A 23,700-nucleotide genomic window follows, 5' to 3' on the forward strand; every position below is an offset into this window, starting at 1 on the left:
GAGGCGCAGCAGTCGGCAGCATGGGATGGAGTAGTAGTAGTACGAGCTGCTCACTCTGTGGGTCGGCTCTCCTCTTGGAGGGTTTTTGTTGTGGGAGATTTCTATTGGTATTTGGCTCGTGGTAGTGGTCTCACTCGCCTAGTGTTCATACCGACACCCTCTTGGAGGGTGAGCGAGTCAGTTATACTGACCTTTTTCTTTATTTTATTTATTCTCTGGTATGTGTTAGTACATTTACCCTAGAAATAATAGATTAAAGGATATTTCGCGCAGCGACACGAGCTGAGCCCAGAAAAGTTTCATACATACTTTCTGCCACCTGGCAGATATATACGATTGAATGGCCCACCCAGCCTCCCCTCAGGAGACAGGTGGAAGAGAAAATCTGGTTCTAGAAGGTAAATGGTTTCCTATTTCCCTGCCACCCCAGCGGCGGGACGGTAGATCACCTGACCTACCTACCTGTAGCGTGTGCCGCAAAATTCAAATTTCTATCGGGGACGACGGAGTCTATAGCTAAGTAGATATCTGCCAGGTAAGTATGTATGAAACTTTATTGTACAATAACAATATCATTTTCACACAGTCAACATTTCATAGAAAATCCAATATGTGCTCTATTGGGTATTCTGTTGATATTGCTTAGGTAGTTGAATAGTCTCATTCAGATCTTTCAAAGTATAGAAATAAAATGAATAGTATAAATGCACTGCAACTAAATATTTTATTACATCATTCAGGCTTGCATTATAACATGGCCTCACTACATGGCATTTAGATAGTTAAGGAAAACATTTTATGGAGAAATAGTTACACAAATTTGAACAATTCACAAAGAAATTAATTTATATTGACTAAATATTGAGGCTGCTACAACGTAAATAGTAAATATAATGTTACGATGTCATAACTCAGGACGTTTATAATCATACACAAAAACAACAGTACTATCTTGTACTATTTACCTTTAGTATATGAAGTTTTGACCCTTATTTTGCAATATAGTTTTTTATGATTTATGTACCCCAAAACACTTTGAGATTTTAGAAAATATTGTGACGGGTAAAAGTAGTAGGCAAGGAAGTGATGGTGATGTATAGGAGTACGTACCTCACTGAAAACCTTTCAAACTCTTCAAGGACAGAAGTCACTTTTCATGTAATGTCACACTTGTGAATTCTTTGTCATTTAAGTGTTTTAGTATAATATGAAGGCAATACTACCAGTTCATGTGGATATTCATAAAAGATATGACTAGAAAGTGCTGAGTACAGGCAGTCCCTGGTTATCGACGAGGTGCTGATAAGTGAAAACTGCCATTAACCAAATTTCGGCTGCTTATGGCGCTGAGTTTTGGTTAATGGCCCCTCTGTTAGGTATGTTGTGGTGCCGTAACTCTATTGTCAGCCCCGTATGGCACCAATAATTGAAACTCGGCCTGTTATGTGCCATAAATCACTGATTTTATGGCGCTAGCCAAGCCCCAAAAAACCAGATCACCATTAACCGAGTCTGCCAATAACCGGGGCCTGCCTTAATTCATCTTGAGTGTTTGGCTGAATACTATTGTTGGTTGTTGTTTATTTTTAGTGTATAGAGTGTATATTTTTCAGGTACAGTCAAGATGAAAGGAAAAGCTGGTCGTCAGTCACACAAAGCCACTAACACCTTTGTGTTTCGTGGTTTTGGTGAAAAAGTGCGAGCATTGCGCGTCAGTGCCAGAAAATACCTGTTGCAACGTCCCCAAAACACTGAAGGTGAAAATACAACCTTTATTTATGAGGCAGTATGCAAGGCTAAAGACCTGAATGTTACTCAAGAGTTTAAGGTATGTACAGCTGAGGTTTTTCAATTTCATATAATTTTAATACATGGCCAAAAGAGACTCCTCTGTTTTAGAGGAACATTAATTTATGCTAATTAATAAAGTACTGTAGAAATATGTAAATGAAATCATTGTTGTTTGGTCATGGCACCAGGATTTGATACTAGGATCATGTTACTGCTTCCGTGGTCAGGTTTTTAGTGCCAGGTTGCTTGTTGGAAAGAATCACCATTTTGCATGATACCGCAGTACTCGGGAATTTCATAGTCCTCCAGCAACACTTTGCAATTACTGCGAGGGGTTAGGAGCAAAAGATGTACTTGTTTTATTCGCTTGTTCTCTCATATCCCTGTGCTAATCACATGGGATAAATTGATATGCTGCATGTTTTATCATCTATGCCAGTATGATAGCAGATGGAAGGATAGATGTGTTACAGCAGATGGAAGGATAGATGTGTTACAGTTCACACTGTTGGTTTCAACCAATATCCCACTATCATCAATATAATAATTGTAGATATATAGTTGGTCTTGAGTCGCCAATTATTTGCTTTGGCTCAGAATTGGACAGAGAAATGTCCAAATTGTATCATCGTTGAATTTGTTAGAGTATCAGTTTCTGTTTAGAAAGGAAAAAAAAGGTTCTTAGTCTGTCTGAAGCATGATTTGTTTTTGTTTAGGGACTAATGTAGCAAAGTAAATGTCATATAGCACTTAGTTTGTATGCTGTAACAGGGAATCAAAACAGTAATTAAAATTAAAGTACTTTGTATGCTGTAACAGGGAATCAAAACCGCAATTAAAGTGAAGGGTTATATTTATGAAGCAAAAGTCATCATTTTTTGTTTTTATTTTCATCATCCCTCCGGGGCTAGACTGCCCAATCTTAGCTAATTGCAGGGAGTGGAGTTGTGGTTTTCTCCTTCCTCAAGGATAGGAACTTATTACCACATAGGTACCAACTTTATTTTTATTAATTTCGAATGGTCTTCGTACTTTAGTCTGTGGCATATAACGCTTACACTTTAATTACCTATGGTTTTTACTGTTATTACAATTACTTTGTTAACGGTGTCAATAGTAATGGTAGTTAACTATTGATACAACTATTGACACTTCAGGGGTTAACCGGTCATTAAAAATCTCAGCAGGATTTAAGGTTTGCTTTTCATACATGGTGTATAAGAAGACCCTCTAATTTGGCGGAGATGTTTTAAAGTTAAAAAGTTACCTTATATGGTGGGATATATGGTAGAATTATTTGTAAGGTATAATTTTGTTCTAAACATTTTTAGGTGTTTGACTTATGTTTGTTCCGACACGGCATACAAACCTTCGGTCCTTTTACAATAGGAAGGTACTAGCGGCAGCTGGATAGGTCGTAAGCTTTCGAACAAGGGGTTCGGTAGTTAACTGCTTGTCCGACAGGCGTGCGCGCGCGACTGGGAGGTAAACAAATCACTTTTGCTTTCGGCCTGCTGGCGTGTAGACGTGTATCATCGCTCTCTGCCCGCTTCATCGTCGTTGCTTTCGCATGGTTGTGTTTTTCTTTTTCTATCTAGTGAAACTGAATTGTAAGTACAATCATTTCATATTTATTTCCATTGAATTCAATTGTGAATTAAAGGATCTTGGTTTCTCCACGTCCACCGCCGATTACCCGAGTGCCGGGACTGAAGGGCGTAAGTGCGGGAATTCATTTTCCCAGAAATGATCCTCGTATTGTGTATGCTCGGTGCCGAGGGCGGGAGAGCGCTTCGCTCCACTTTATTATTTTGGTTGAAAAATGTGTTGATGAAAATCGAAAGTAAGTGCCTTTTCATTTAATTTTTTTTTTTTGGGAAAAACGGTATGGGCTCGTTGCCGAGCGCATTCGCTCGGCGGCAAAAAACTTAAAAAAAATTTATGTTATGGAATGAAATCGCAAGTACAGTATTCTTTTTCATTTTCATATATTTATTTTTGATTGTAGCAATACTCAGTTTTGGATCAGTTTCCGCTCTTACCCGGAAATTGATCCTTTCCCCTTTTTTTTTTTAAATGAAGTGAAATCGCAAGTGCAGTTCTTTTTCATTTTCATATTTTATTGAGATTGCATTATTTACTTGGATCAATGTTTCCGCTATTTCCCGGGAATTGATTCCTTCCCCTTTTTATTTTGTATGAAGTGAAATCGCAAGCGCAGTATTCTTTTTCATTTTTCATATATATATTTTGATTGCATCAATTCATTATGGATCAAGGTTTCCGTTCATAATCGGGAATGGATCCTTTTACCCTTGCGCTCGTACCGAGGGGCGCAAATGCGGCTCGCTCCGAGCCCTTATTCATGGTGAAGTGAATCGTAATGCAAGATTCTTTTTCATGTTATTCCTTTTATTATTGATTGCATCAATATTTATTTTGGTTCAAGTTCCGCTCAGTCAGGAATTGATCCTTATGCCCGTTGCATCGGTGCCGAGGGCACGATTGCTCTAGGGCTCTTTTTATTATTGTTGGGTACATGGGTGCTGTGCGGCGGGGGGTGGGGAACGAGAATCCCTCCCCCCCCCCCCCCCCACCCCCCCCCCCCACCCCGCTAAGCTCCCACAGATGGCCCTTCCCCTTCGGGGGGAGGTTATCTGGGTTCTCCTCCTCGCCCGATCCGTCGAGCGCGGGGGCGGGCGCTCGGTGCCCGATGTACAATTGTATTCGGGGGTCTTCCGCTCGTTCGGTGTGGGGCTCACCCCCCCGCGCGAGGGGGGGACTTCCCCCCCACTAATCACTACTACTGTTATTTCCGCAGGTGCTATTGCCACGAGGGTGGACCTTGGTGAGGTATGGGCGTCCGTCGATTTGCAGGGCGTGCCTAGTGTCCAGGGGCGGCAGTTCTATGTCTGGGCCTGCTGCGGTCACCCATGGAGTGGTGACCACGACAACGATATCGACTCCAGGTGACGACGTCCCTCCTCACCTGGTGTACTCGCCTCACGTGGTAACAGTCTTGCCTACAGCCACTGTGAAGTGCCGTTCGCCGTACCGAGAGGGGGCGCTGCTGCCGCCGCTCGTGGTTGCCGCACTGCCGCGACCACACTTCCCGCTGCCCTAGAGCTCGCCCCTGGACCTGCCGCCGGTACCAGGATGTTGCTGGCTGCTGCTTCACCTCCTGTGTTTCCGGTGCTGCCTGCAGTACCTGCCGATTCTGTGCTGAACTGTCCATGCAGTTGCTGCGCTGGCTGTCCCTGCCGTGCTGCGCTGGCTGTTCCCTGCCGATGCTGTGCTGGCTGTGCCTGCTGTTCCTGAGATGCCCATACCTGCTGACGTCGTCCCTGTTCGTGGTGGTACTACCCCAGACTTTGGTCTGTCTGTACAGGTGTGTCCGGGCCCTGTGGCTTCGGCTACAGCAGCCCCGGCTCCGCCCTGGAATAGCAGATCTTACGTCTGTCCTGAGGAAGCTGACGAAGAAGAGGAGGAAGGTGTCGTCGTCGTCGTCTTCATCTTCTTCATCGTCGTCGGCTGCCGCCTCTTCCCCTTCGACTTCTAAGGCTTCACAGCTGAGGAAGAAGAAGGTTGCCTCCTCCCTCCTAAGAAGTCTCCCTCGGGAGCTTCTTCGGGACCCGTCTCACCTCTGTGGGACGGGTAGGGTTCCTTCCGCTGGTCCTCCTGCTCCTTCGGGAGCGGGGCCCGTCTCTTCTTCCACAAGGAAGAAGGACTACGGGGACCAGAGGGGATACCTGGCTAAACACCGGTACTTCTTTTCCTCGCCTGGTGTCAGTGGTTCTGCCACTGCATCAGGGTCCGTCTCGGCCTCGTTCGTTCGAGGGAGGTACCGAGTGTACGGTCGCCTACCAGCGACCGTGCAGCCAGGAACCAGACCTCTGAGTCCGCTCAGCGTCAGGTGTTCACGGCACGGGGCGGAAGACTGGTGACAGCCGCTCACGCGACTCTCACCAGACCAGCTCTCGCTCTCGCGGCGACCAGCTGGCTACCCGGGGACGTGACGGTCCACGACGGCCACGGGCTGAGGCTGGGAAGAGGTCCCCCCGCCCCCCGTCGCCGGTGCCAGCCACGGCTGGAACCAGCGACGTGACGTGCCGTGAGGACAAGCACCGGTCTTCACTGTGACAGTGGAGCCTGCAGGTCGCCTGACCGTCGCTCTCACAGAGGAGCCGATCGGATACGGCAACCAGCACCAGCTCGTTTGACACTCGAGATCGGGGCCGCTGTGCTCAGTCCAGCCGTTCTCCACAGCGAGACGGTTCGACCAGGCCTGCAGCTCGATCGCCACCGCGGTTGACGATCGCCTGCAGCCCTCCAAGCCTGCTGGTTCTGCTGAGCGAGCGAGGAGGGAGCGTCAGGTCTGCCTCTCCCGTACCTTCAACCTCCTCGGGTTACACCGGAAGGAGCGAGGTATTGAGGAGTGATCGTGAGGGGTGCGCCCCTCATGATCCCACCCACCCACGACGCCCTACGTGCCAGGCACGGTTCTTGGACCGGCCAGGACGTATGCGCAAGTGGATGGAGAAGACTGAGAGGGCTGTCGCTGTGTTCCCCTTCTTAGGAGGAAGGTTCTCGGAATATGCTCTTGTTCGAAGGGTTTAAACGGTCCTACTCTGCAAGATGCTGTGACTTCCGAGATCCAGAGGAACTTTGCCGAGGTTATGGCGCTGATTCGTCAGCACAACGACCTCGGGGGAAGGATCGCCGCTCCCACCAGCAGAGCCACGTCTCGGCTCGAGTCGTTTTGGGGCCCGAGAGGGAACCCAAATCGACGGTGGGTCTGCGCGATCGGAGCTTGCCGACTGTGTTGAACCAGGTAGTCTCTCGTCTCTGGACAAGAAGGCTCTCTCAGTTCTGGCCGGTCGAACAAGCTACTTCACCTCCTCTACTGCGACAGAAGGCGTTTCTACGTGTCTTCGGACACCGTATTTGAATACCCCTTCGGTCCGGTCCTCCAGAGGTTTCGACCTCGACGGAGGACTGGAATGAGTCGGAGGACGGTATCGGCTCTCTCCTGTCAGGTGTCGATCAGCCCCACCCAGACGACGTTCACAGTGGCGGCAGACCCTTACCTACAGTATGAGTTCGTAACCCTCCTCGGGAAAAACGTTTTCTCCTGACGATACGTTTTCCCAGGCTCTGAGAGGCCATCGCCGTAAGGCGATGGCTGCTCCTTTTCTTCTCCAACTGCTAGTTCCGCTGGGAAGGCGAGCCAGTATCCAATTCCTCCCCCATTCCCTCTCTCCTTACGGCTACGAGGGAAAGGGGAGGGATCCTACAGAGATTTCTCTGTAAGATCCCACGTTAGGGGCTGCACTACCGGGGGGACCTTCGGGTCCTACCTGACGTAAGCCCCGGTCGTTGAGGAGGGATCCTGCCCCTTTCTCGATTTCTACGGGAATCGAGAGGTCCACCAGCCGATATCGTTTGACGAATTCGGTGGTGGGGGGTTTCGCAGAGTGCTTAGAATTCTACTACGAATTTCTAGTGCACTCAGAGTGTTCGAGTTTTTTACGATCTCCAAACACTTAGGCGAGACCACGGTCCAAAGTGAGCGAGAATCCCCGATAATTGTTACACGATAATCGGGAACCTCGCTTATGCTCGAATTCCTGTAATTTCTAGCATTTGGAAGAAGACTGCTGCTGAAAGAAGAGTATCTCACAGTAGGCGATTAACCTGGAATAGAGAAGAACGGACGAGAACTTCCAGTTTGGCTTGAACTATCGTCTTCGTATTCTGTTCACCATTGAAGCTTTCCTTTGGGAAAGACTTCTCCTTCACTCTCTTGACTAGAGAACGAGGCGGTCGATCTCCAATCCTTATTCTCATTCCTCGAGAGGAAAGAATTTAGGATGGAGGTCGTGGTACAGAACCTACAAATATACTACGTATATTACCCTCGCGACATGATTCTTTTAACAGTTGAATTGTCCGGGGGGTAGGCGCATACCGTAGTTAACTCTGCGGTTTGTGACCGAGACGAATTGTATCTTAATTGAACTGCAACTCGGGGTTGCCTGCAACCTCCCAGCAGTTATCAGTTTTCGATTTTAGATACTTGGTATTGTCATGACAACACCAAATCAGCTTTGTATTTACCGAAATCCGTTTCGTTTAAATATAATTGCTCGAGCGTATTCTTTATGCTCGATGGTTCTAGCCGAACGCATTCCTTCGTGGAATAATGGATTACCTGGCAACTCAGGATGACGATCACCGAGAGCTACTGCGTATTGAACTGCCCTGATAGCAGCTCAGTATCAGCTAGGTCTCGGAGATGCACGGTCGGTTACGTCTCTCTCTCCCCTGGTTTGATTGACTACCGAACCGTATCTCTGCCCAACAATCATGGACTTAGGTCTCTGATTAAGGGCGGGGATTCTCAGCATAATGAAGGACCATCTACTGCTGTGACGCTCGATTTCATCGCCTTCGACATTGCGAGAATTTTTCAACAGAGATATCTCTTGGACTCTTTCATCTTTCTGTTTACCGCACGGTAAACAGAAGTCTGTACTAGTCTCCCGCTGCATCGCACCAACGATAATGCGAATGATTTTTGCAGACATCTGAGTTTGTCTTCAAAATATCTCGTATTCGTAGGTGTGCAATTATTCATTTGTTCGCCCCGAATTAACAGATGTGTCAGAAGACATCGCCTACTCTCCGACCTGACAGCTCTACTTCCAAATGTTCAGCCCATGAGAAGCAGTTCTTCAGGCAGTATTCCCTGTCTCTTCATTACTGAAAAGCGCTCCGCTTTTTATTGCAACTACGATCCTCACCGGACAGCAATGAATAGCGGTTAGCGTTCTCAGTCTTTGTAGCACAGGTTCAGAATCTTGAGAATCCTTCTCTCGGTTCGCTGTGAAGACGTAGGTTGCTTTTTCTGTACACCTTCGTCTTCAACGACACATAGTGTGTTTCTCCTTAGCTGAGAATCAACTATACTATGAGATATCTTGCCATGAGGGACCTCGGTCTCTAGAAGGCAATTGACTTTCGCCTGTTGGGCACATGCCTTAAGAGAATCATCACCTCGCCTCTTGCATCGGTGACAAACAAATTATTGTTTAGTCTCATGGCATAAACCCTTTTAAGGCGAAGGTCACGTGACTTGCTCGGATGCTTGGACAACTTGCCTCCTTCCAAACGCAGTCAGTTGGCAGCTGTCAGAGCTCCCGAGTCAGTTACGAACTACGCTGTTGACTTAGTTCTGTTGTTACAAAGCAATCATTACTTCGTTTTAATAGCTTGTCACAGTACCATACCATCGACACCCACCATTGAGTGTCGGTGTCCTATCCACTACCGAGAAGAACTTCACTGCATGTGGGGATAGGAGAATGTGAGACACTTCGCTGCAGACGGATAGACCAGTATGGGTACAGGACATCACCGAAAGTCGAGAAGAGGGATAGGTCATACGACCATTCCCTTCTTTTCCTCTGAGGGTAATTGCATGACTTTTCCTGCGAAGTCAAGCATCCAGGGGATGGGGATTCGTGACGCTCGATTTCGTACCAACTTCGTAGCGAAGACTCAGAACCCTTCGGTTCCTGACGATCGGTTAGAGTCCTTCACAATCCCCTCCCTAATGGACTTCACCGCCTTCGATGCGAAGGAGATGCTGCTTTGTCCTGTGAAAGCGCGACCGCGCTTTCTGAGAAACTCGACATCCCAGGCTGAGTGTTGAAGACTCTTCGTCAGCACCAAGATGACCTAGAAGTACATCCTTTCCCTCGAGTTTACACAAGAACTTCTCCGTGGCGCAGGTACTGAAGGCAGGGGTCTGGTACAACCAGACCACTGGCACCTCCTTCTACCTTTTGGATATTGCCCACAGGTCCTTGGATCGTTTTCCTTGGACCCGTGGTGGCTGCTCAACACGTTGTGTAGCTAACCCAGACCCTAGCAGGCTGAACAGCATCGAGTCCTGGTGTGACTGCAAGAATAGATAAGTGAATGAGAGAGTGACTGGCTTCTCTTCCTATCTTTTTCTCCCCTCTACCTGTGGGTAGAGGGATACGGTCATCAACCTTGCTGGATAAGGACGAGATGCCGGTGAGCTACTCGACAGAGCCCCCATCCTATCCCTTTCACTAGGGATGGGAGCGAATATCCACCACTTCCTCCTACAAGGGGGTTGGGGGGGGGGAAGTGGATGCCAAACAAGAGACAAACCATAACTTTATGTTGCCTCTGCAAATAGGAACTTGTTCTTGTTTGCTGGTACGAAGAGATACGCTTGCCTCTCTCTTAGTACTTGGTCCAGAGGTCTGACCATTGATCCTGCGGTGCACACCCCGATCAATCGGACAGAGGCTTGGATCCCTCCCTCGCTCTTACGACCAGGGAGGCATTCCAAGGTTGGGCGAACACCAATCTGTTCACAAAAGACTCTGATTCCTCCCACCAAGAAGTGAGTCTTCCTATTGTAAAAGGACCGAAGGTTTGTATGCCGTGTCGGAACAAATGACAATTTGTCCAAAATTGCATTTTTCCTAACTATACAAACCTGAGGTCCTTTTACACATAGTCCCACCTCATGCCACCCCTCACTCTGCAGTTTTTGCTTGGGCCAAAAGCAAAAGTGATTTGTTTACCTCCCAGTCGCGCGCGCGCGCCTGTCGGACAAGCAGTTAACTACCGAACCCCTTGTTCGAAAGCTTACGACCTATCCAGCTGCCGCTAGTACCTTCCTATTGTAAAAGGACCTCAGGTTTGTATAGTTAGGAAAAATGCAATTTTGGACAAATTGTCATTTTAACGCTATATTGTTTGTTATTTCCAGACATTTCTGCGTGAGCTGGGAAATGAAATACAGACGACTGGTCAACTGGTGATTCATGAAAACCACATTGCTAGCTGTATATCAACACACATTAGCAATCCAGAAACGTCAGCTCTTCAACCTGTATGTGATGTTTTGGTAGCTTTTGCTAATGACCTTCCTCAAGAGTTTTACAGTAAACATTTCTATAACTTTTTGCCAAAACTCATTGCTCATTTATCTATGAAGGACCCAGAGGTGATTGAAACAGTGTTTTTGTGTATTGTATCCTTATTTGTTGTTTTACAGAAGTATCTTTATGAAGATTTTTACACTTTGTATCATGTGAACAAGTTCTCACATCTCCTTTCCAAGTCATATCCTTGGTACATTAATGAGCTTGCTGCTCAGAGTCTTGGAGTGTTAGTTCGTAAGATTCCTAAGAAAAACTGGTTTATTTCTATGTCCCTGAGAAAACTCAAGAAAGATGAATCCCAGGTGGAAGGTTTGGGGCGTGTTTTTGCTTCAATGATGAAGTCGGATGTTATCCAAAGAGTTCATAGCTGTACTCCAAAGATATTAGACAAATTATTGGAAAATTTAAGTGGCAGTGATGAAGTACCACAAGAACCAGCCTTGGAAACTGTTAAGTTTACAGTGTCTTTATTGGCCAAATACATAACAACTCCTCATCCAGATAAGAATGTTGCATGGCAAACTTTATGGAAGGAAGATAATTCTCTTGTGTGGCCAACTTTTTGGGACTGTACAAAAAGATTGATTTCTCAGGATGATGCAGATACTCATCGTCATTTAAACTGTGTTTTGCAAGTACTTCATGTCTTGTTATCCCATAAACAAGGAGCACTGATAACAGATGTAAATGATACAGTGGTTAATTGTGTAAATGTACTTGAATCCCCACTACCAGACACTGTGGGATATACAATGGCAGAAACTTTGGCAACATTGCTAGCATTCCCTGCAGACAAACTTAATCACTCTGCCTTGAAGAGAATTGTCTCTTCATTTTTGTCCTGTAGTTATTCTCCTGCTGTTAAATTGAGTTTTGTGAAGCAAGTTACTAACCTAGAAAGGTTTGATGGAGAAATACTTAATTTAGTTTTACCATGCCTGGAGTGTATGATGGGTGAAAGTGAAGATCAAGGTATTGCTAGGAATATTTTAGAGTTAATTGCTGACATAACCATTCAGAAACGACCTCCTTGCACATCTGGGCAGGAGCTGAGTACCTGGAATCCTTATCTGTTAAACTTTGCTGTTCCTGGTTTAAATGGACAGATGTATATTGGCCAATATATTGAGAAGGAAATAAAGAAAGGTATTTCTGAAAAACTTTCAAACCTTGAGGATTTGTCTCTGTGCTTACTGTGTATGCCTCATATAATGCATTTGAAAAACCAGGAATTTACTTCATTTTTGACCAAGATTTTGGACAATGCTATGTCTATGTTAAAAGATGAAGCACAGAGAATAGTTGACACTGTCGCACCTTTAAGCAAGAAAAAGAAGTCTGAAGTACCAGTTCCAGAATTTGCTCTTGATATGAATGTAAAATCTGAAATTCCTTTGTTTGCAAGACAAGTGTTATTTTTGATCAGTTTAGTGGTTGAAGTTATGTCACATACACTCTCAAAGGAAGATTTTCTTGCAAGTTTATGTCAGGTCAAACTTGAGGAACTGCTTAAGAAGAAAAACCACTATAGAGAAAATGTACATATCTTAAGAGCAGTTGATATTTATTTTACTGTTGCTTCATCTGTGAATCAAAAGAACATCATGAGTGAAGAATATTTGAAAGAAATTTATACATATCTGGCTCCAGGCCTGGCTTCATCAAACCCCCAGGTTCGTTTCCTAATTCTTCATATATTGTCATTGTTTCCTATAACCTTGGCTCCTTCAGAAAATTCTGCTGATGATATTGAGAATGTTTTCCAAATCTTGTTGAAAGCTGAGTCTGTACCCATCACACCTTGGGAGTTTAGAGATCGCCTCCGTTTTATTACAATGGTGGACGCTGATCATTTGAAACCACATGTCCCAGTATCAGGAGATTATAATGAGGCTCCATTGTTATTTTTGATTGGGCAGTTATATACAAATTACCAGGACCTTTGGAATCCAGTTTTGAAGACAATAGCAGGCTTTGCTTATTCTATGCCACTTGATGTATTTTGGCCTCTTTGGTTTTCAAAGTTGAAAATAGCTTCTCATACAACACAAGAAGTTTTACTGAGAAAGCAGGTAGATCCTGATCAAGATCTTCACCTATCTTGTAGTGTCCTTTCTGATGTTGATTGCATATTAACACTGCATTCAGGTTATTCTAAATTACCATTAAAACCTAATCATTTGAATTTCCGTGACTTACTTTGGAGAGCAATGGACAAGTTCCCAGATATTTGTGAAAATAAAAACAGGGACTTGGTACCATTGTTCTTTGGTTTCTTGGAGAAAGAATTTTTTCCTGTAGATTTTACTGTGGCACCAACACAAGATATTACTTTTGAACGAGGGCAGCAGGAGTTTGTAAGTAGTGGAAATGATGATGTATCACAGCAACATGAGGATGGGACGGAAATAGGTAAAGATCTAGAAGACTTGGAGGAAGATGAAGGCAGTGCTGAGTATCCTAGAAGAGCATCAGTCAAATCACTCAGTGAGCAACTTACACTCTTCTCCAGATTTCATAACCCAAGGATGCTTGCTCAGTCAAAAAAGCTGGAATCTATGTACCTAGAACTGTTAACACACCCTTCACCTTCGCTTCAAAAGCTATCCTTTGACTGCTTATTAGGTTATAATCATGCTTTTTTAACTCCATACAAAGATCATATGTACAAATTACTAGATGACAAGTCTTTCAAGAATGCTTTAACACTATTTTCAATTGATGGGTCAGAGAAGACATTAGATGATGAACACAGAAAAGATTTCATGCCATATCTGATGAGAGTATTGTATGGAAAAATGCACTACAAGACTGGCTCTAATAGTGCAGGCAAAGGTAGGATTAATGTTCGTAAAGCTGTAATTCTACGATTTTTAGCTGGTGCTAGTGAGGAAGAGTTTCAGACATTTCTTGACTTGGCATATGATGTCATACTGGGCCATCTTAATGGATCTGCTTTAGATATTGTTAACAGAGGTAGAGATGATCTGGACCTCAAGAATGTTGTGCCACTTAATAGATTGCAAGGAGCACTTACAACTATGGAAAATATTATTGAAAGAATTGCAAATATAATGACTGTAAAAAGATCTTTACTCCTGAAAGTAATTATCTTCATAGCAAATTTATCATCTCTGATTCTTGAACGACGTTCTGAAATAAAGAAACGCCATGTCTCTTATTTGAAGCATATCAGACAACAGGCTCAAAAACAGATTGTGAGCTTCTTTTCACTTATTGAAGATTATGAGTGGCACTCCAATGAAATTGATGCTGTGTTTGAAACTATGGTTTGGCCTAATTTGAGACGTTTACCAGATGAAGGCCTCTCATCACCTGTTCCACTTTTGAATTTGTTTGAATGTTGGGCGGAAAATCCAAGGTATTTCCCATTACTAGCCAAGGTTCACATGGATGATGTTACTCTGACACCACTGACTTACGTTGTAAAGCTTGTTTCTAATGAGAAGTGCAGTAATAAGGTAAGAGCTGTTGTTTTCAACATGGTAGAAAAGCTTCTTACTCTGAAAGATTATGAGGAAACTCTGAAAGATCATGAGGAAACTACATTAAATGAAAATGATGAAGCCCTTCCTTTAGTGGTGTGTCCTCCTTTAGTGGAGGTGAAAAGATTGATGTCACGAGATGGCCTCACACTGCAGAATTATGGTTCTGCCCTCCTTGTACCTCACTTGCAAGGGTTGCTACAGAGCATGAAAATATTAATAACAAATCTTAGCAAAGGCATTGCAGTTACACAGAGGGACCTGACAATTCTTAGTAGTTTAACAGAATGGTTTACTGACAAAGGTGTAAGTGAGGAACTTTTGACACTAATAATTCCTCTTATTGTAAATAAGCATGTTAAGAAAGCTGAGGTCATTGCACAATTGCTTACAACGTGCTCTTATTTGCTTCCTGTCATTGATAACAATAAGCAGTTTGTACGTCCCTTAATCTCGCAGTTTGGTTGCATAGTGGACCGAGCATCTCGTGATGCATTGTGCAAAGCCGTAACTGCCATTGCTTCTACGAATCCTGAATATAAGGACATTGCAGACTTAGCAGCTAACCTCAATTCTTGGAATCCAAAGTTCATTGATGAAGTAGATTATGAACGTAGATTAGATGGCTTTAGACAGATGAGTGAGTATTGTAAAGGTACAGAAAATATATCCATTGATTATTGCCAGTTTTTAGTGTATAGTTGTATGTATGTCATATCTCATATTAATGACACATCATTGCGAGATGTGTCACGCCATTGCTTGGACCAGTTTATTGATATGTGTGTGAGGTTGCAACCAGTTCAACCATCTGAAGTGAAGCAAGTATTGATTGACCGATTATTATCCTTGGTGAAGAGTGGACTGAAAAACCCCAAAGATGAAGTAAGAACTGACATTTTTTTCATTCTTCAGAAAATTGTTCATAAATGTCACTCGTTGTATGATAAGCTAGAAGACCTTTATAAACTTGCTAGTGAGGCAGATGATGACGCTGACTTTTTCTGTAACATGATGCACATTCAGAGGCATAGACGTTCAAGGGCAATGATGAGGCTTTCAGATAAGTTGAAGAATGGCTCTCTCATTCTTTCAGAAGACACCATCACTGAATACCTCTTGCCTGCTTTAAGAGTTTACTTATTCAATGATGCTTATGCAAAGGATGATCATTTAATACAAGCAGCAGTTCGCTGCATTGGTGCTTTTGCTCTACATTTGCCTTGGCATGCTTACATGAGACTGTTGAAAACATACTTGGGTATGTTCAAGAAAATAAATTTGAAATATCTCAAAGTTTTAGTCAAATTACTAGAGTTATTGATCGATGGTTTCCATGAAGAGGTAGAGGAAGTTATAATATTGGAGGAAAAAGAAGGAAAAAATCTCAAGGAAAACACTGAGGTGAAAGGAAATGACAAGTTGGTGATAAAGGAGTCTACTTTAACTAAGAATAAAGAGTTATTCAAGAAAGACACAAATAAACCATCATGTGTGGAGGAACGTAGTGAGAAGGCAATTGAAGGAAAGACAGAATATAGAGAAGTTGAGACTGCTGATCTTCCTTTGATGCCTGATGGAGAGTTACTTAACAGACCCCAGAAAATTTACCTCGCTCTTGTGAATAACATCATCCCACAACTGAAAAAAACCTTGGTTGTGAGAACTAGATCTGATGCAAAACACAAAGTGAACAAAAGTAAATATCCTGAAGATGATGACATTAAACGTATTCCATTAGCATTTGCTCTCATCAAGCTCATGAAAAAGCTTCCATCAAAGGTTCTTGATTCTAATGTAAATAGTGTGCTCATGAAAATGCTGACTTTCTTGAAGAGCCAATCTCAAGCTATAAGAGATGAAGCTCGCAATATGCTAGTGAAAATCATGATGGAATTGGGTGGGAAATACTTACCATGGCTTGTTGGTGACTTACAAAGCATTCTAACCAAAGGGTTCCAAACTCATGTTCTTGTATTTACCCTTCATTCTGTATTGTCACACATTCGGCCATTATTAAAAGGATCTGACATAGATAGATGTCTGTTAGACATGATAGAAATTTGTAAAGGTGATATCTTAGGTTTACAAGCTGAAGAGAAAAAAGTAGCAAAGATAACAACGAAAGTGAAAGAAGCGAGGAATGATAAGAGTTATGCAATTCTGAGTTTTACAGCAGAATTTGTTTCAGCACAAGCTCTTGCTAACCTTTTTTTACCCTTAAAAGATGTTCTTGCTTCAACTCAGGATAGAAAAATAGTTAATAAGATAATCAAATGCATGGATGAAATAGCATCTGGTATAGAAAAAAATGAGAACATTACACTTACACAGAAATCTGTTTTCATTTATGGAATCTTAAATGAAAAGTTAGTTCTCCTTACTGTCAAAGGAAAAAAGATAAATAGAGAAGGGAAAGGAGAGAAGAACCAGCCTTCTGATTGTTATTTGCTTGAGCCTGAGCCTAAAAAAGCAAGACTTGTCCCAAAAACAACATTTGAAACTACATCTTTTGTGTTTGTTGAATTTGCTCTTAAGCTTCTTGCAAGTTTGCTGCGAAAAGAAAAATTTAATCCACAGGAAGAAGACCATAAAAAATTACTTGATCCATATTTAGAAGTCATGGAAAATTGTCTCAGATCTGAGCATCCTGATATTAGTATGCTTGCATTGAAGTGCATCACTCTTCTTGTCAAGTACCCTCTTCCATCTTTAAAGAAACAGCTTGTTAATGTTTGTAATGAGATGTTTGTTATTTTGCACAAATTTTCTTCCTCAGAACTAGCAAAAGGAAAAGTGTATGAACTTTTACAGCTGACATTCAGGACTTTAGCATTCATCATCAAAACTGTTGAGAGTTATTCCTTGACCTCTGAGCAAGTGCGTGTATTGCTACAGTATGTCCAAGAATCCTTGGATGACAGCAGCCATCAGACAATAGTTTTTGCTGTCCTACAGGCTGTTTTAGCAAGGAAGATAGATGCTCCAGAGCTTCACGAACTCATGGAGTCTGTGAAGAAAATGAGCATTGTATGTACTCGACAATATGCTCTTAACCAAGCCAGAGTAACTTATTACTCATACTTGTTAACATATCCAATGAAAAAGAAGAAAATAATAGCTCAAATCCATTATTATTTAGGCAATTTATCATATTCTATTGAAGAAGGTCGACTTTCTGCCCAAATGTTCATTAATGGAGTTATTACTAATTTCCCTGTAAAATTGTTCACCAAGGAGCTGGAGACAAACTTTTGGTTGAAGATATCAGAACAAATTGTCAAAGAGCAGTGCAAAGAAAACAGGTCTTTGCTTCATAAGTCACTGAAGATATTATTTGAAAGATCAGAGAGGAAGTCATATTTGATTGAGCTGTGCATGAAATTGCTGGGTAAAGATGATGAAGACATAGAATCATGTGCTGTGGCTATACAGTTAAGCTGTAAATCATTAAGTGCATTTCTTGATGTGTCATAAAGAAATTGCCCAAAACATGGTGACACGGTTGCTCCCAAAATAGTTTCACTTGTAAATCCATCAAGATTCAGTGCTCAGATGAAGGGAAGTACTCTCCAGAATGATTCTAGTGATGGACCTGCAGTCAGTCAATTTCAAGAGGTTGACAATGCATTGGTGATGTTGCTGGAAGTGTTGACCAAACTTGTATCATTGTATTTAACAAACTTTGAATGGAGTGAAAATATTGATGACAGCATGTGGACATATATTCAGTCTTTATTATTCTATCCACATATTCAAATACGTTTGAGTTCAGTAAGTCTGATCGGACAGTTATTGGCTGCTCATCCAGTGGATGGTTCAAAAATTCCAGTTGTGTGCTCCACTATAGATAAAGCACGTTCACTTGTGCTTGATTTATGTGAAGTTCTACAAACTCAGGCAGGAACAGATTTAGCTGCAATGATGCAGTTGTCATTGGCTGTTGTAAGAAATCTGATTTATTGGTACGAAATTCTTGTCGGGTGTTGCTTTTAAGACCTAAAGTTGCTGACGGGTGTGGGAATGAAGAAGATTTAGAAAACAGAATAGAGAACACTCAGGATGTTAGAGAAAATATTGAGGAAAATAAAGATGATCCTGTTGTTACCAGTGCTCTTTGGGTCATCCGTCATGTTGGAAATATAGCTTACAAAGAGCTTCAGCTAAGTGGCAAAACTTACACTGTTGTGCGTGAAGCTCTGTTGAACTTGATAGCAGGAGTAATTGTTGTTGTTGTGGGGAGGAAAAACTTGTGTTTCCAGACCTTCTTTCTTATATCATTAAACACTTGCTAGGGCAACTTTTCAGATGATAGAGCTTCAGAAAAGCTTGCTCAGTGCACTCAAGATGTAGCAAATTTAGTTAAAGATCACATTGGTGTGGAACTTTACACACGTCACTTTACTGCAGCTCAAGTTAAATCTCTCGAAAGAAGAGAAATTTGAACGAAAGGCTCACGACAACAACAACGCCTTGTAGATCCACATCGCTTTAACAAAAGAGAAAGAAGAAGCGCTTGGCACGATCTGTGTCCAAGAAAGTTGCTCTTGCAGAGAAGAAAGGAAAAGTGATGAGCAAGAACAAGATAGCAAAGTTGAGAGCAAGTGCATTTGTTACTGAATGATGTGACTGGTGTTATTTAAGTATATACTTTACACTGAAATGTGCAAATTTGTTAATGAATGACTAAAGGTGTTCCTTGACCAGTGTTTAATTTGTCAGGTAACTTGTATTTTATACACAGGTCTGTATAGTTTAAATTTTACATTTTACATAAATGGATTATATATTCTTAATAAATCTATAAAGTTTACTGTATTTCAATACACTTATTTATTTTTGTATCCTTGGATTCTCTTGAATTTCACTGTTGATGATTAGTTAAGCATATTACAGGTCATCATGTTTGCTCATGCTGTAGTTAGAAATACCAAAAATCTTCAAAGGATCATCCATTATTTTAATATGCCTCATGATTTTTTCGGAAAATTAAGGTAATTTCACCACAACCCACCAGTTATGTACCCACCTTCATGGTCTCAAATATCACCAGTCTCCCTGTTTAATAGACAAGTATGATGGTGGGTGGTATCTGTGTTGGTAACCTACTTCATACTTGATAAGTTTAATAGAGTGCGTGCTGTACAGATTTAGTAGATTGCGTTAGTAGTACTTAACATTGTTGTAACCATTTTTAAATTATTTATTTGTTAATTCATCACTCTACCCAAATTTAAATTTTCTTTTTTGAGCAAGTGGTAAAAGTGATTTCTGCACTAAAGCAAGTACATGTATGAAAAGTTTTTTTTGCTAACTAGCAAATGAGTTGTCTAGTTATCACTCAAAGTATTCCCTCTTACTATAAATTAACTTCCACTGCTCTCTAGGCCACGCATGGCATTCCGTGCAGGGATTCGTTATGGTCTAAACGTTAGAACAACACCTACTACAAGTTCTGTTAGGATCTGTCGCTGAAGAAGCCAAAAACAAGAACACGGGAAACAGAGTACCTGGGCACACACGTTGTCGAGGCTGAGAAGGAGCTGAAGAAGCCATAATAAAAGCACACACACACACAGAAACACAAGTGAAATCAGGCAATGAACTGTGTAAAGGCCGAGAGAGGTTAACCACAACTCCCGCCCAGGCGGTTAAGAAAAAGACTGAACGCTGTGGCATGGATGCGTGGTCCTTGACCACTTTTCACCCGATATTCACACACATTGCCAGATATCACAAGATTCCTTGCTTTCATCTGCGATTTAACCAGATACCAGCTAGGCGAAAAATTAGAAATTATCCTATTGTTAACACCGAAGGCTTGTAGCTATGAAAAATACAAATTGCCTTAGAAAATTTGTCATTTTGTAATAATTAGGTAGGCTGTTTTAGATTTTTATTTAAGTTCTTCATTCTTGTACAGATTGTTTTTTTGGTAAGGATCAGTTATATCTTTACTACCATAACTTTTGCCTATTAACCCTTAAACGCCGACTGGACGTATTATACGTTGAAATAAATTGTCTGTTGGGTGCCGATTGGATGTATGGTACGTCGATATAAATTTTTTTTTTTAATTCGCAGAAAAATACTTATAGGCCTAACCACCAGGCAAAAACTTTTGAATCACGCGCCTTCGGGGATGCTGAGAGCTCATGGATCAAAAGGCGTTGTTTTTGTTTACAATCGTTACCCAAGGTCGCCGAAGCAATGCGAATTTCTCTCTTATCGCACTAAAAAACATCAGCGACACATCTCAGAAATTATTTCGTCACTTTGACATAATTTTAGCACCATTTTATATTAGCCGTTACATGGAGTATTATATATCAAAATGTGCACAATTTCATGTAAAATACAACTTAAAACAACTCATGGTTGTAGCTTTCATCAGTTTTGAAATATTTTTATATAAATAACGATAAGTGCCAAAATTTCAACCTTGGGTCAAATTTGACTCTACTGAAATGGTCAAAAAATGCAATTGTAAGCTAAAACTCTTATATTCTAGCAATATTCAATCATTTACCTTCATTTTGCAATAAATTGGAAGTCTTTAGTAGTAAAATATTTCGATTTATGGTGAATTTATGAAAAAACAAAAAAAACTTTTTCTTACGTCGGCGCGGTAACTCTTCCGAAAAAATCATAAATCATAAAAAAGGAGTATGAAGGCTGGTACTTGGCTTTTGTCGGACCATCTTCATTTCTTTCTATCTGCGGAACGTTACCCAGAGGTCCTTGGACAATTTTTTTTTTTTCCCTTGGGTCTGGTGTTGGCTGCTTAACAGGTTGTGTAACTCATCCAGTTCCCCTAGTGGGACAGTTTGTATCTTACCTAAGATGTTGCATGAAAGTGAGAATGAATGAGATGACTGATCTCTTTCCTCTTCCTTTCTCTTCTTCTCTAACCTGGCAGGCAGTGAGAAGTCATTCCATCATGTGCTGGATCAGTTTGATACAAGTGAGACTGCAGCCTTTTTGCTTGAGTTTTGCTTATTCCTATATGAATATTAAAACTTTTGCAAAAGCAAGTCCCTCCTTTCTCTAGCAAGGGGAGAGGACTGATAGCAAACTACTATTGTGACTACGAAGGTTTGTTATCTGCATATAGTTCTTTAACTTCCTCCTACATTAAGACCCTGGTTTGTTCCACGTATGAACAAATGACAAAATGTATAATCAATTTTATTTTTCATAGCTAACAAACCTGTGGTCTTAACTTATAGGGCCCACCTCTAGCCACCCCTCAATCAAGTTACCTGCTTTGAAGGAGGTTGAGTTGCCATCTAGGCTTGTCAGCCTGCCTCATTGCCACCAATTCCTTGTTTGTTTTTATTTTTACCAGATTTCCAGCTGGTGCTGGAAAAATTATTCACAAGTTAAGACCACAGGCTTGTTAGCTATGAAAAATACAAATTAATTAAAAAATTTGTTATGTTCTCTTCCATGAATAACTTAACCCTTTTGGATGGGTAAATATATCGATATGCAGCTCCTCAGGCCAGGTAAACTTTGTGGTCTGCCAATTTAAAAAAAAAAACACACACACATCAATTAAATGAGGAAGATATGCAAATGTAAATGGTGAAGAAAAAAAAAAATTCTAAAAATTTCCCCCAGCTTCCACGAGAAAATTGAAAATGACTATATTTACAAACCCTAGTGGGCCCTCTTTACAAGACAATTGTAAATTTTACCAAACTTATATCTCTTTTCTAATAAATAAATTTATTTTATTTGTACAATTATTGTTACTGCTCAAAAAATATCAAAACAGATAAGAAATAAAAGCAGTAACAAATTCTGTCTAAAAATATTTAGTATGTAAATTTACCGAGAACAAAAGATTCAGTAATTTTTTTTTTTACTCTTATGTTTTTCTAATATTTCTTTGCAATTTTATTTGTAAAATTACATTGTTCCGATACGTAATACAAACCATCGGTCCTTTAACAATAGGAAGTAGCTAGCGGCAGCTGGAACGGTCGTAAGCTTCGAACAAGGGGAGAACGGTAGTTAACTGCTTGTCCGACAGTCGCGCGCCGCGCGACTGGGAGGGTAAACAAATCACTTTTGCTTTCGGCCGCGGGTGTGAAGGACGTGTTCGTCATCGCTCTCTGCCCGCTTCATCGTCGTATGCTTTGTTTATATTGTGTTTTCTACTAATGGTTTGTTTGACTTGAAAATGAAACTGTAAGTACACTGTTTTCATTTTCATTACTTAATTATGAACCCTTGAATTATGTCTCGGTGCCGAGGGCGGGGGGCGCGCTCTGCGCCGAGTCATGTATTTGGGGCGAAAGGGTGTAATTGAAAAATGTAAGTACTTTTTTTCAATTATATTTTTGCCCTGTGCGTTCGTTACCGAGAGTGTGATTGCGCTCGGCACGAACTTTTAATTTTGAATGAATGCAATGAAAGTGGATTCGCAATTGCAATATTCTTTTCATTTTCATTTATTGATTGCATGAATTTAATCTGGATCAATTTTCGTTCTTACCCGGGAATTGATCTTACGATTTTTTATGTGAAATGAAATCGCAAGTGCAGTATTCTGTTTCATTTTCATTATATTTTATGATAGCATCATATTATTGATCAAGTTTCCGTTCTTACCCGGAATTGATCTCTCTCCTTTAAGTTCTATGAAGTGAATCGCAAGGGCAGTATTCTGTTTCATTTTCATATTACTTTTCACTGCTGTGCGGGGGTGAAAAGGGAGCGAAGGTCTGCCAGGAAGTTGGTAGCCGATTCTTCGTCTTTCCTTCCTGCCCCCCGCTCAGCTTCTTCATTGTATTTTGTATTTGGGGTCTTCCTTGCGTTCGGGGTGGGGCATGTCTTCCCCCCGTGCGTGAGGGAACCCTCTTATAATCTATCTATGTTACCGCAGGTGCTACATCCGTGGGAGACGACCTTGGATGTAGATGTAAATCCTCACGAGGTTTGTACTCGTTGTGGGGGCGGGGCGAGAGTGTCTACCCGCAACGAGCCCTGTGTAACGTGTATGCATTCGTCAGAGGCGCAGTGGGTGCTGTACGAGGGACACAAGAAGTCATCGGAAGTCCAGTGACTCCTTTGGTAACGGACGTCCAGTTGTACTCGGGGTCTTCCGTCCGCTCTGGGTGGGGTTCTCTCCCCCCAGGCGCGAGGAAGCCCCTCTAATTAACCCGACTGTTGCTTCCGCAGGTTTGCCATCAACGAGGACGACCTGGGACAGGTGTGGGAGTCGCTGGGACTGCAGGGGTTGATTCAGCGGTTGGCGGGGTCGGCAGTGGTCACTCATGATACGGTAACCCACTACAACAACCACAATCTCGACACCAGCATATGAGATGTCACCGCACTGGTGTACACACCACATGTCATGTCGGTAACACCCACGGCTGCAATCCAGAACCAATTCCTGCCGTGCC

General features: G+C 42.0%; 1 protein-coding gene and 1 pseudogene across 1 annotated transcript; both read left to right on the top strand.

The window, feature by feature from the left end:
- The first annotated feature begins 1,594 nt into the window (after window positions 1-1,594).
- LOC135225804 (small subunit processome component 20 homolog) lies at window positions 1,595-17,776 on the top strand. Its single transcript, XM_064265304.1, has 2 exons — window positions 1,595-1,828; window positions 10,604-17,776. The coding sequence occupies exons 1-2, from the start codon at window positions 1,625-1,627 to the stop codon at window positions 17,759-17,761; spliced, it is 7,362 nt and encodes a 2,453-aa protein (XP_064121374.1). The 5' UTR covers window positions 1,595-1,624; the 3' UTR covers window positions 17,762-17,776.
- Window positions 17,777-17,839: 63 nt separating this feature from the next.
- LOC135220187 (uncharacterized) lies at window positions 17,840-19,095 on the top strand (annotated as a pseudogene).
- The last annotated feature ends 4,605 nt before the right edge of the window (window positions 19,096-23,700 follow it).

Source organism: Macrobrachium nipponense, chromosome 20 (assembly GCF_015104395.2).
Source record: "Macrobrachium nipponense isolate FS-2020 chromosome 20, ASM1510439v2, whole genome shotgun sequence".
Taxonomy (NCBI): Eukaryota; Metazoa; Arthropoda; class Malacostraca; order Decapoda; family Palaemonidae; genus Macrobrachium; species Macrobrachium nipponense.

Excerpts from the sequence above, each read along its gene's own strand:
- LOC135225804 (XM_064265304.1), top strand. The coding sequence starts at position 1,625 with ATGAAAGGAAAAGCTGGTCGTCAGTCACACAAAGCCACTAACACCTTT. Across the intron at positions 1,829-10,603 it reads ATGTTACTCAAGAGTTTAAG|ACATTTCTGCGTGAGCTGGG; the intron begins GTATGTACAGCT and ends TGTTATTTCCAG.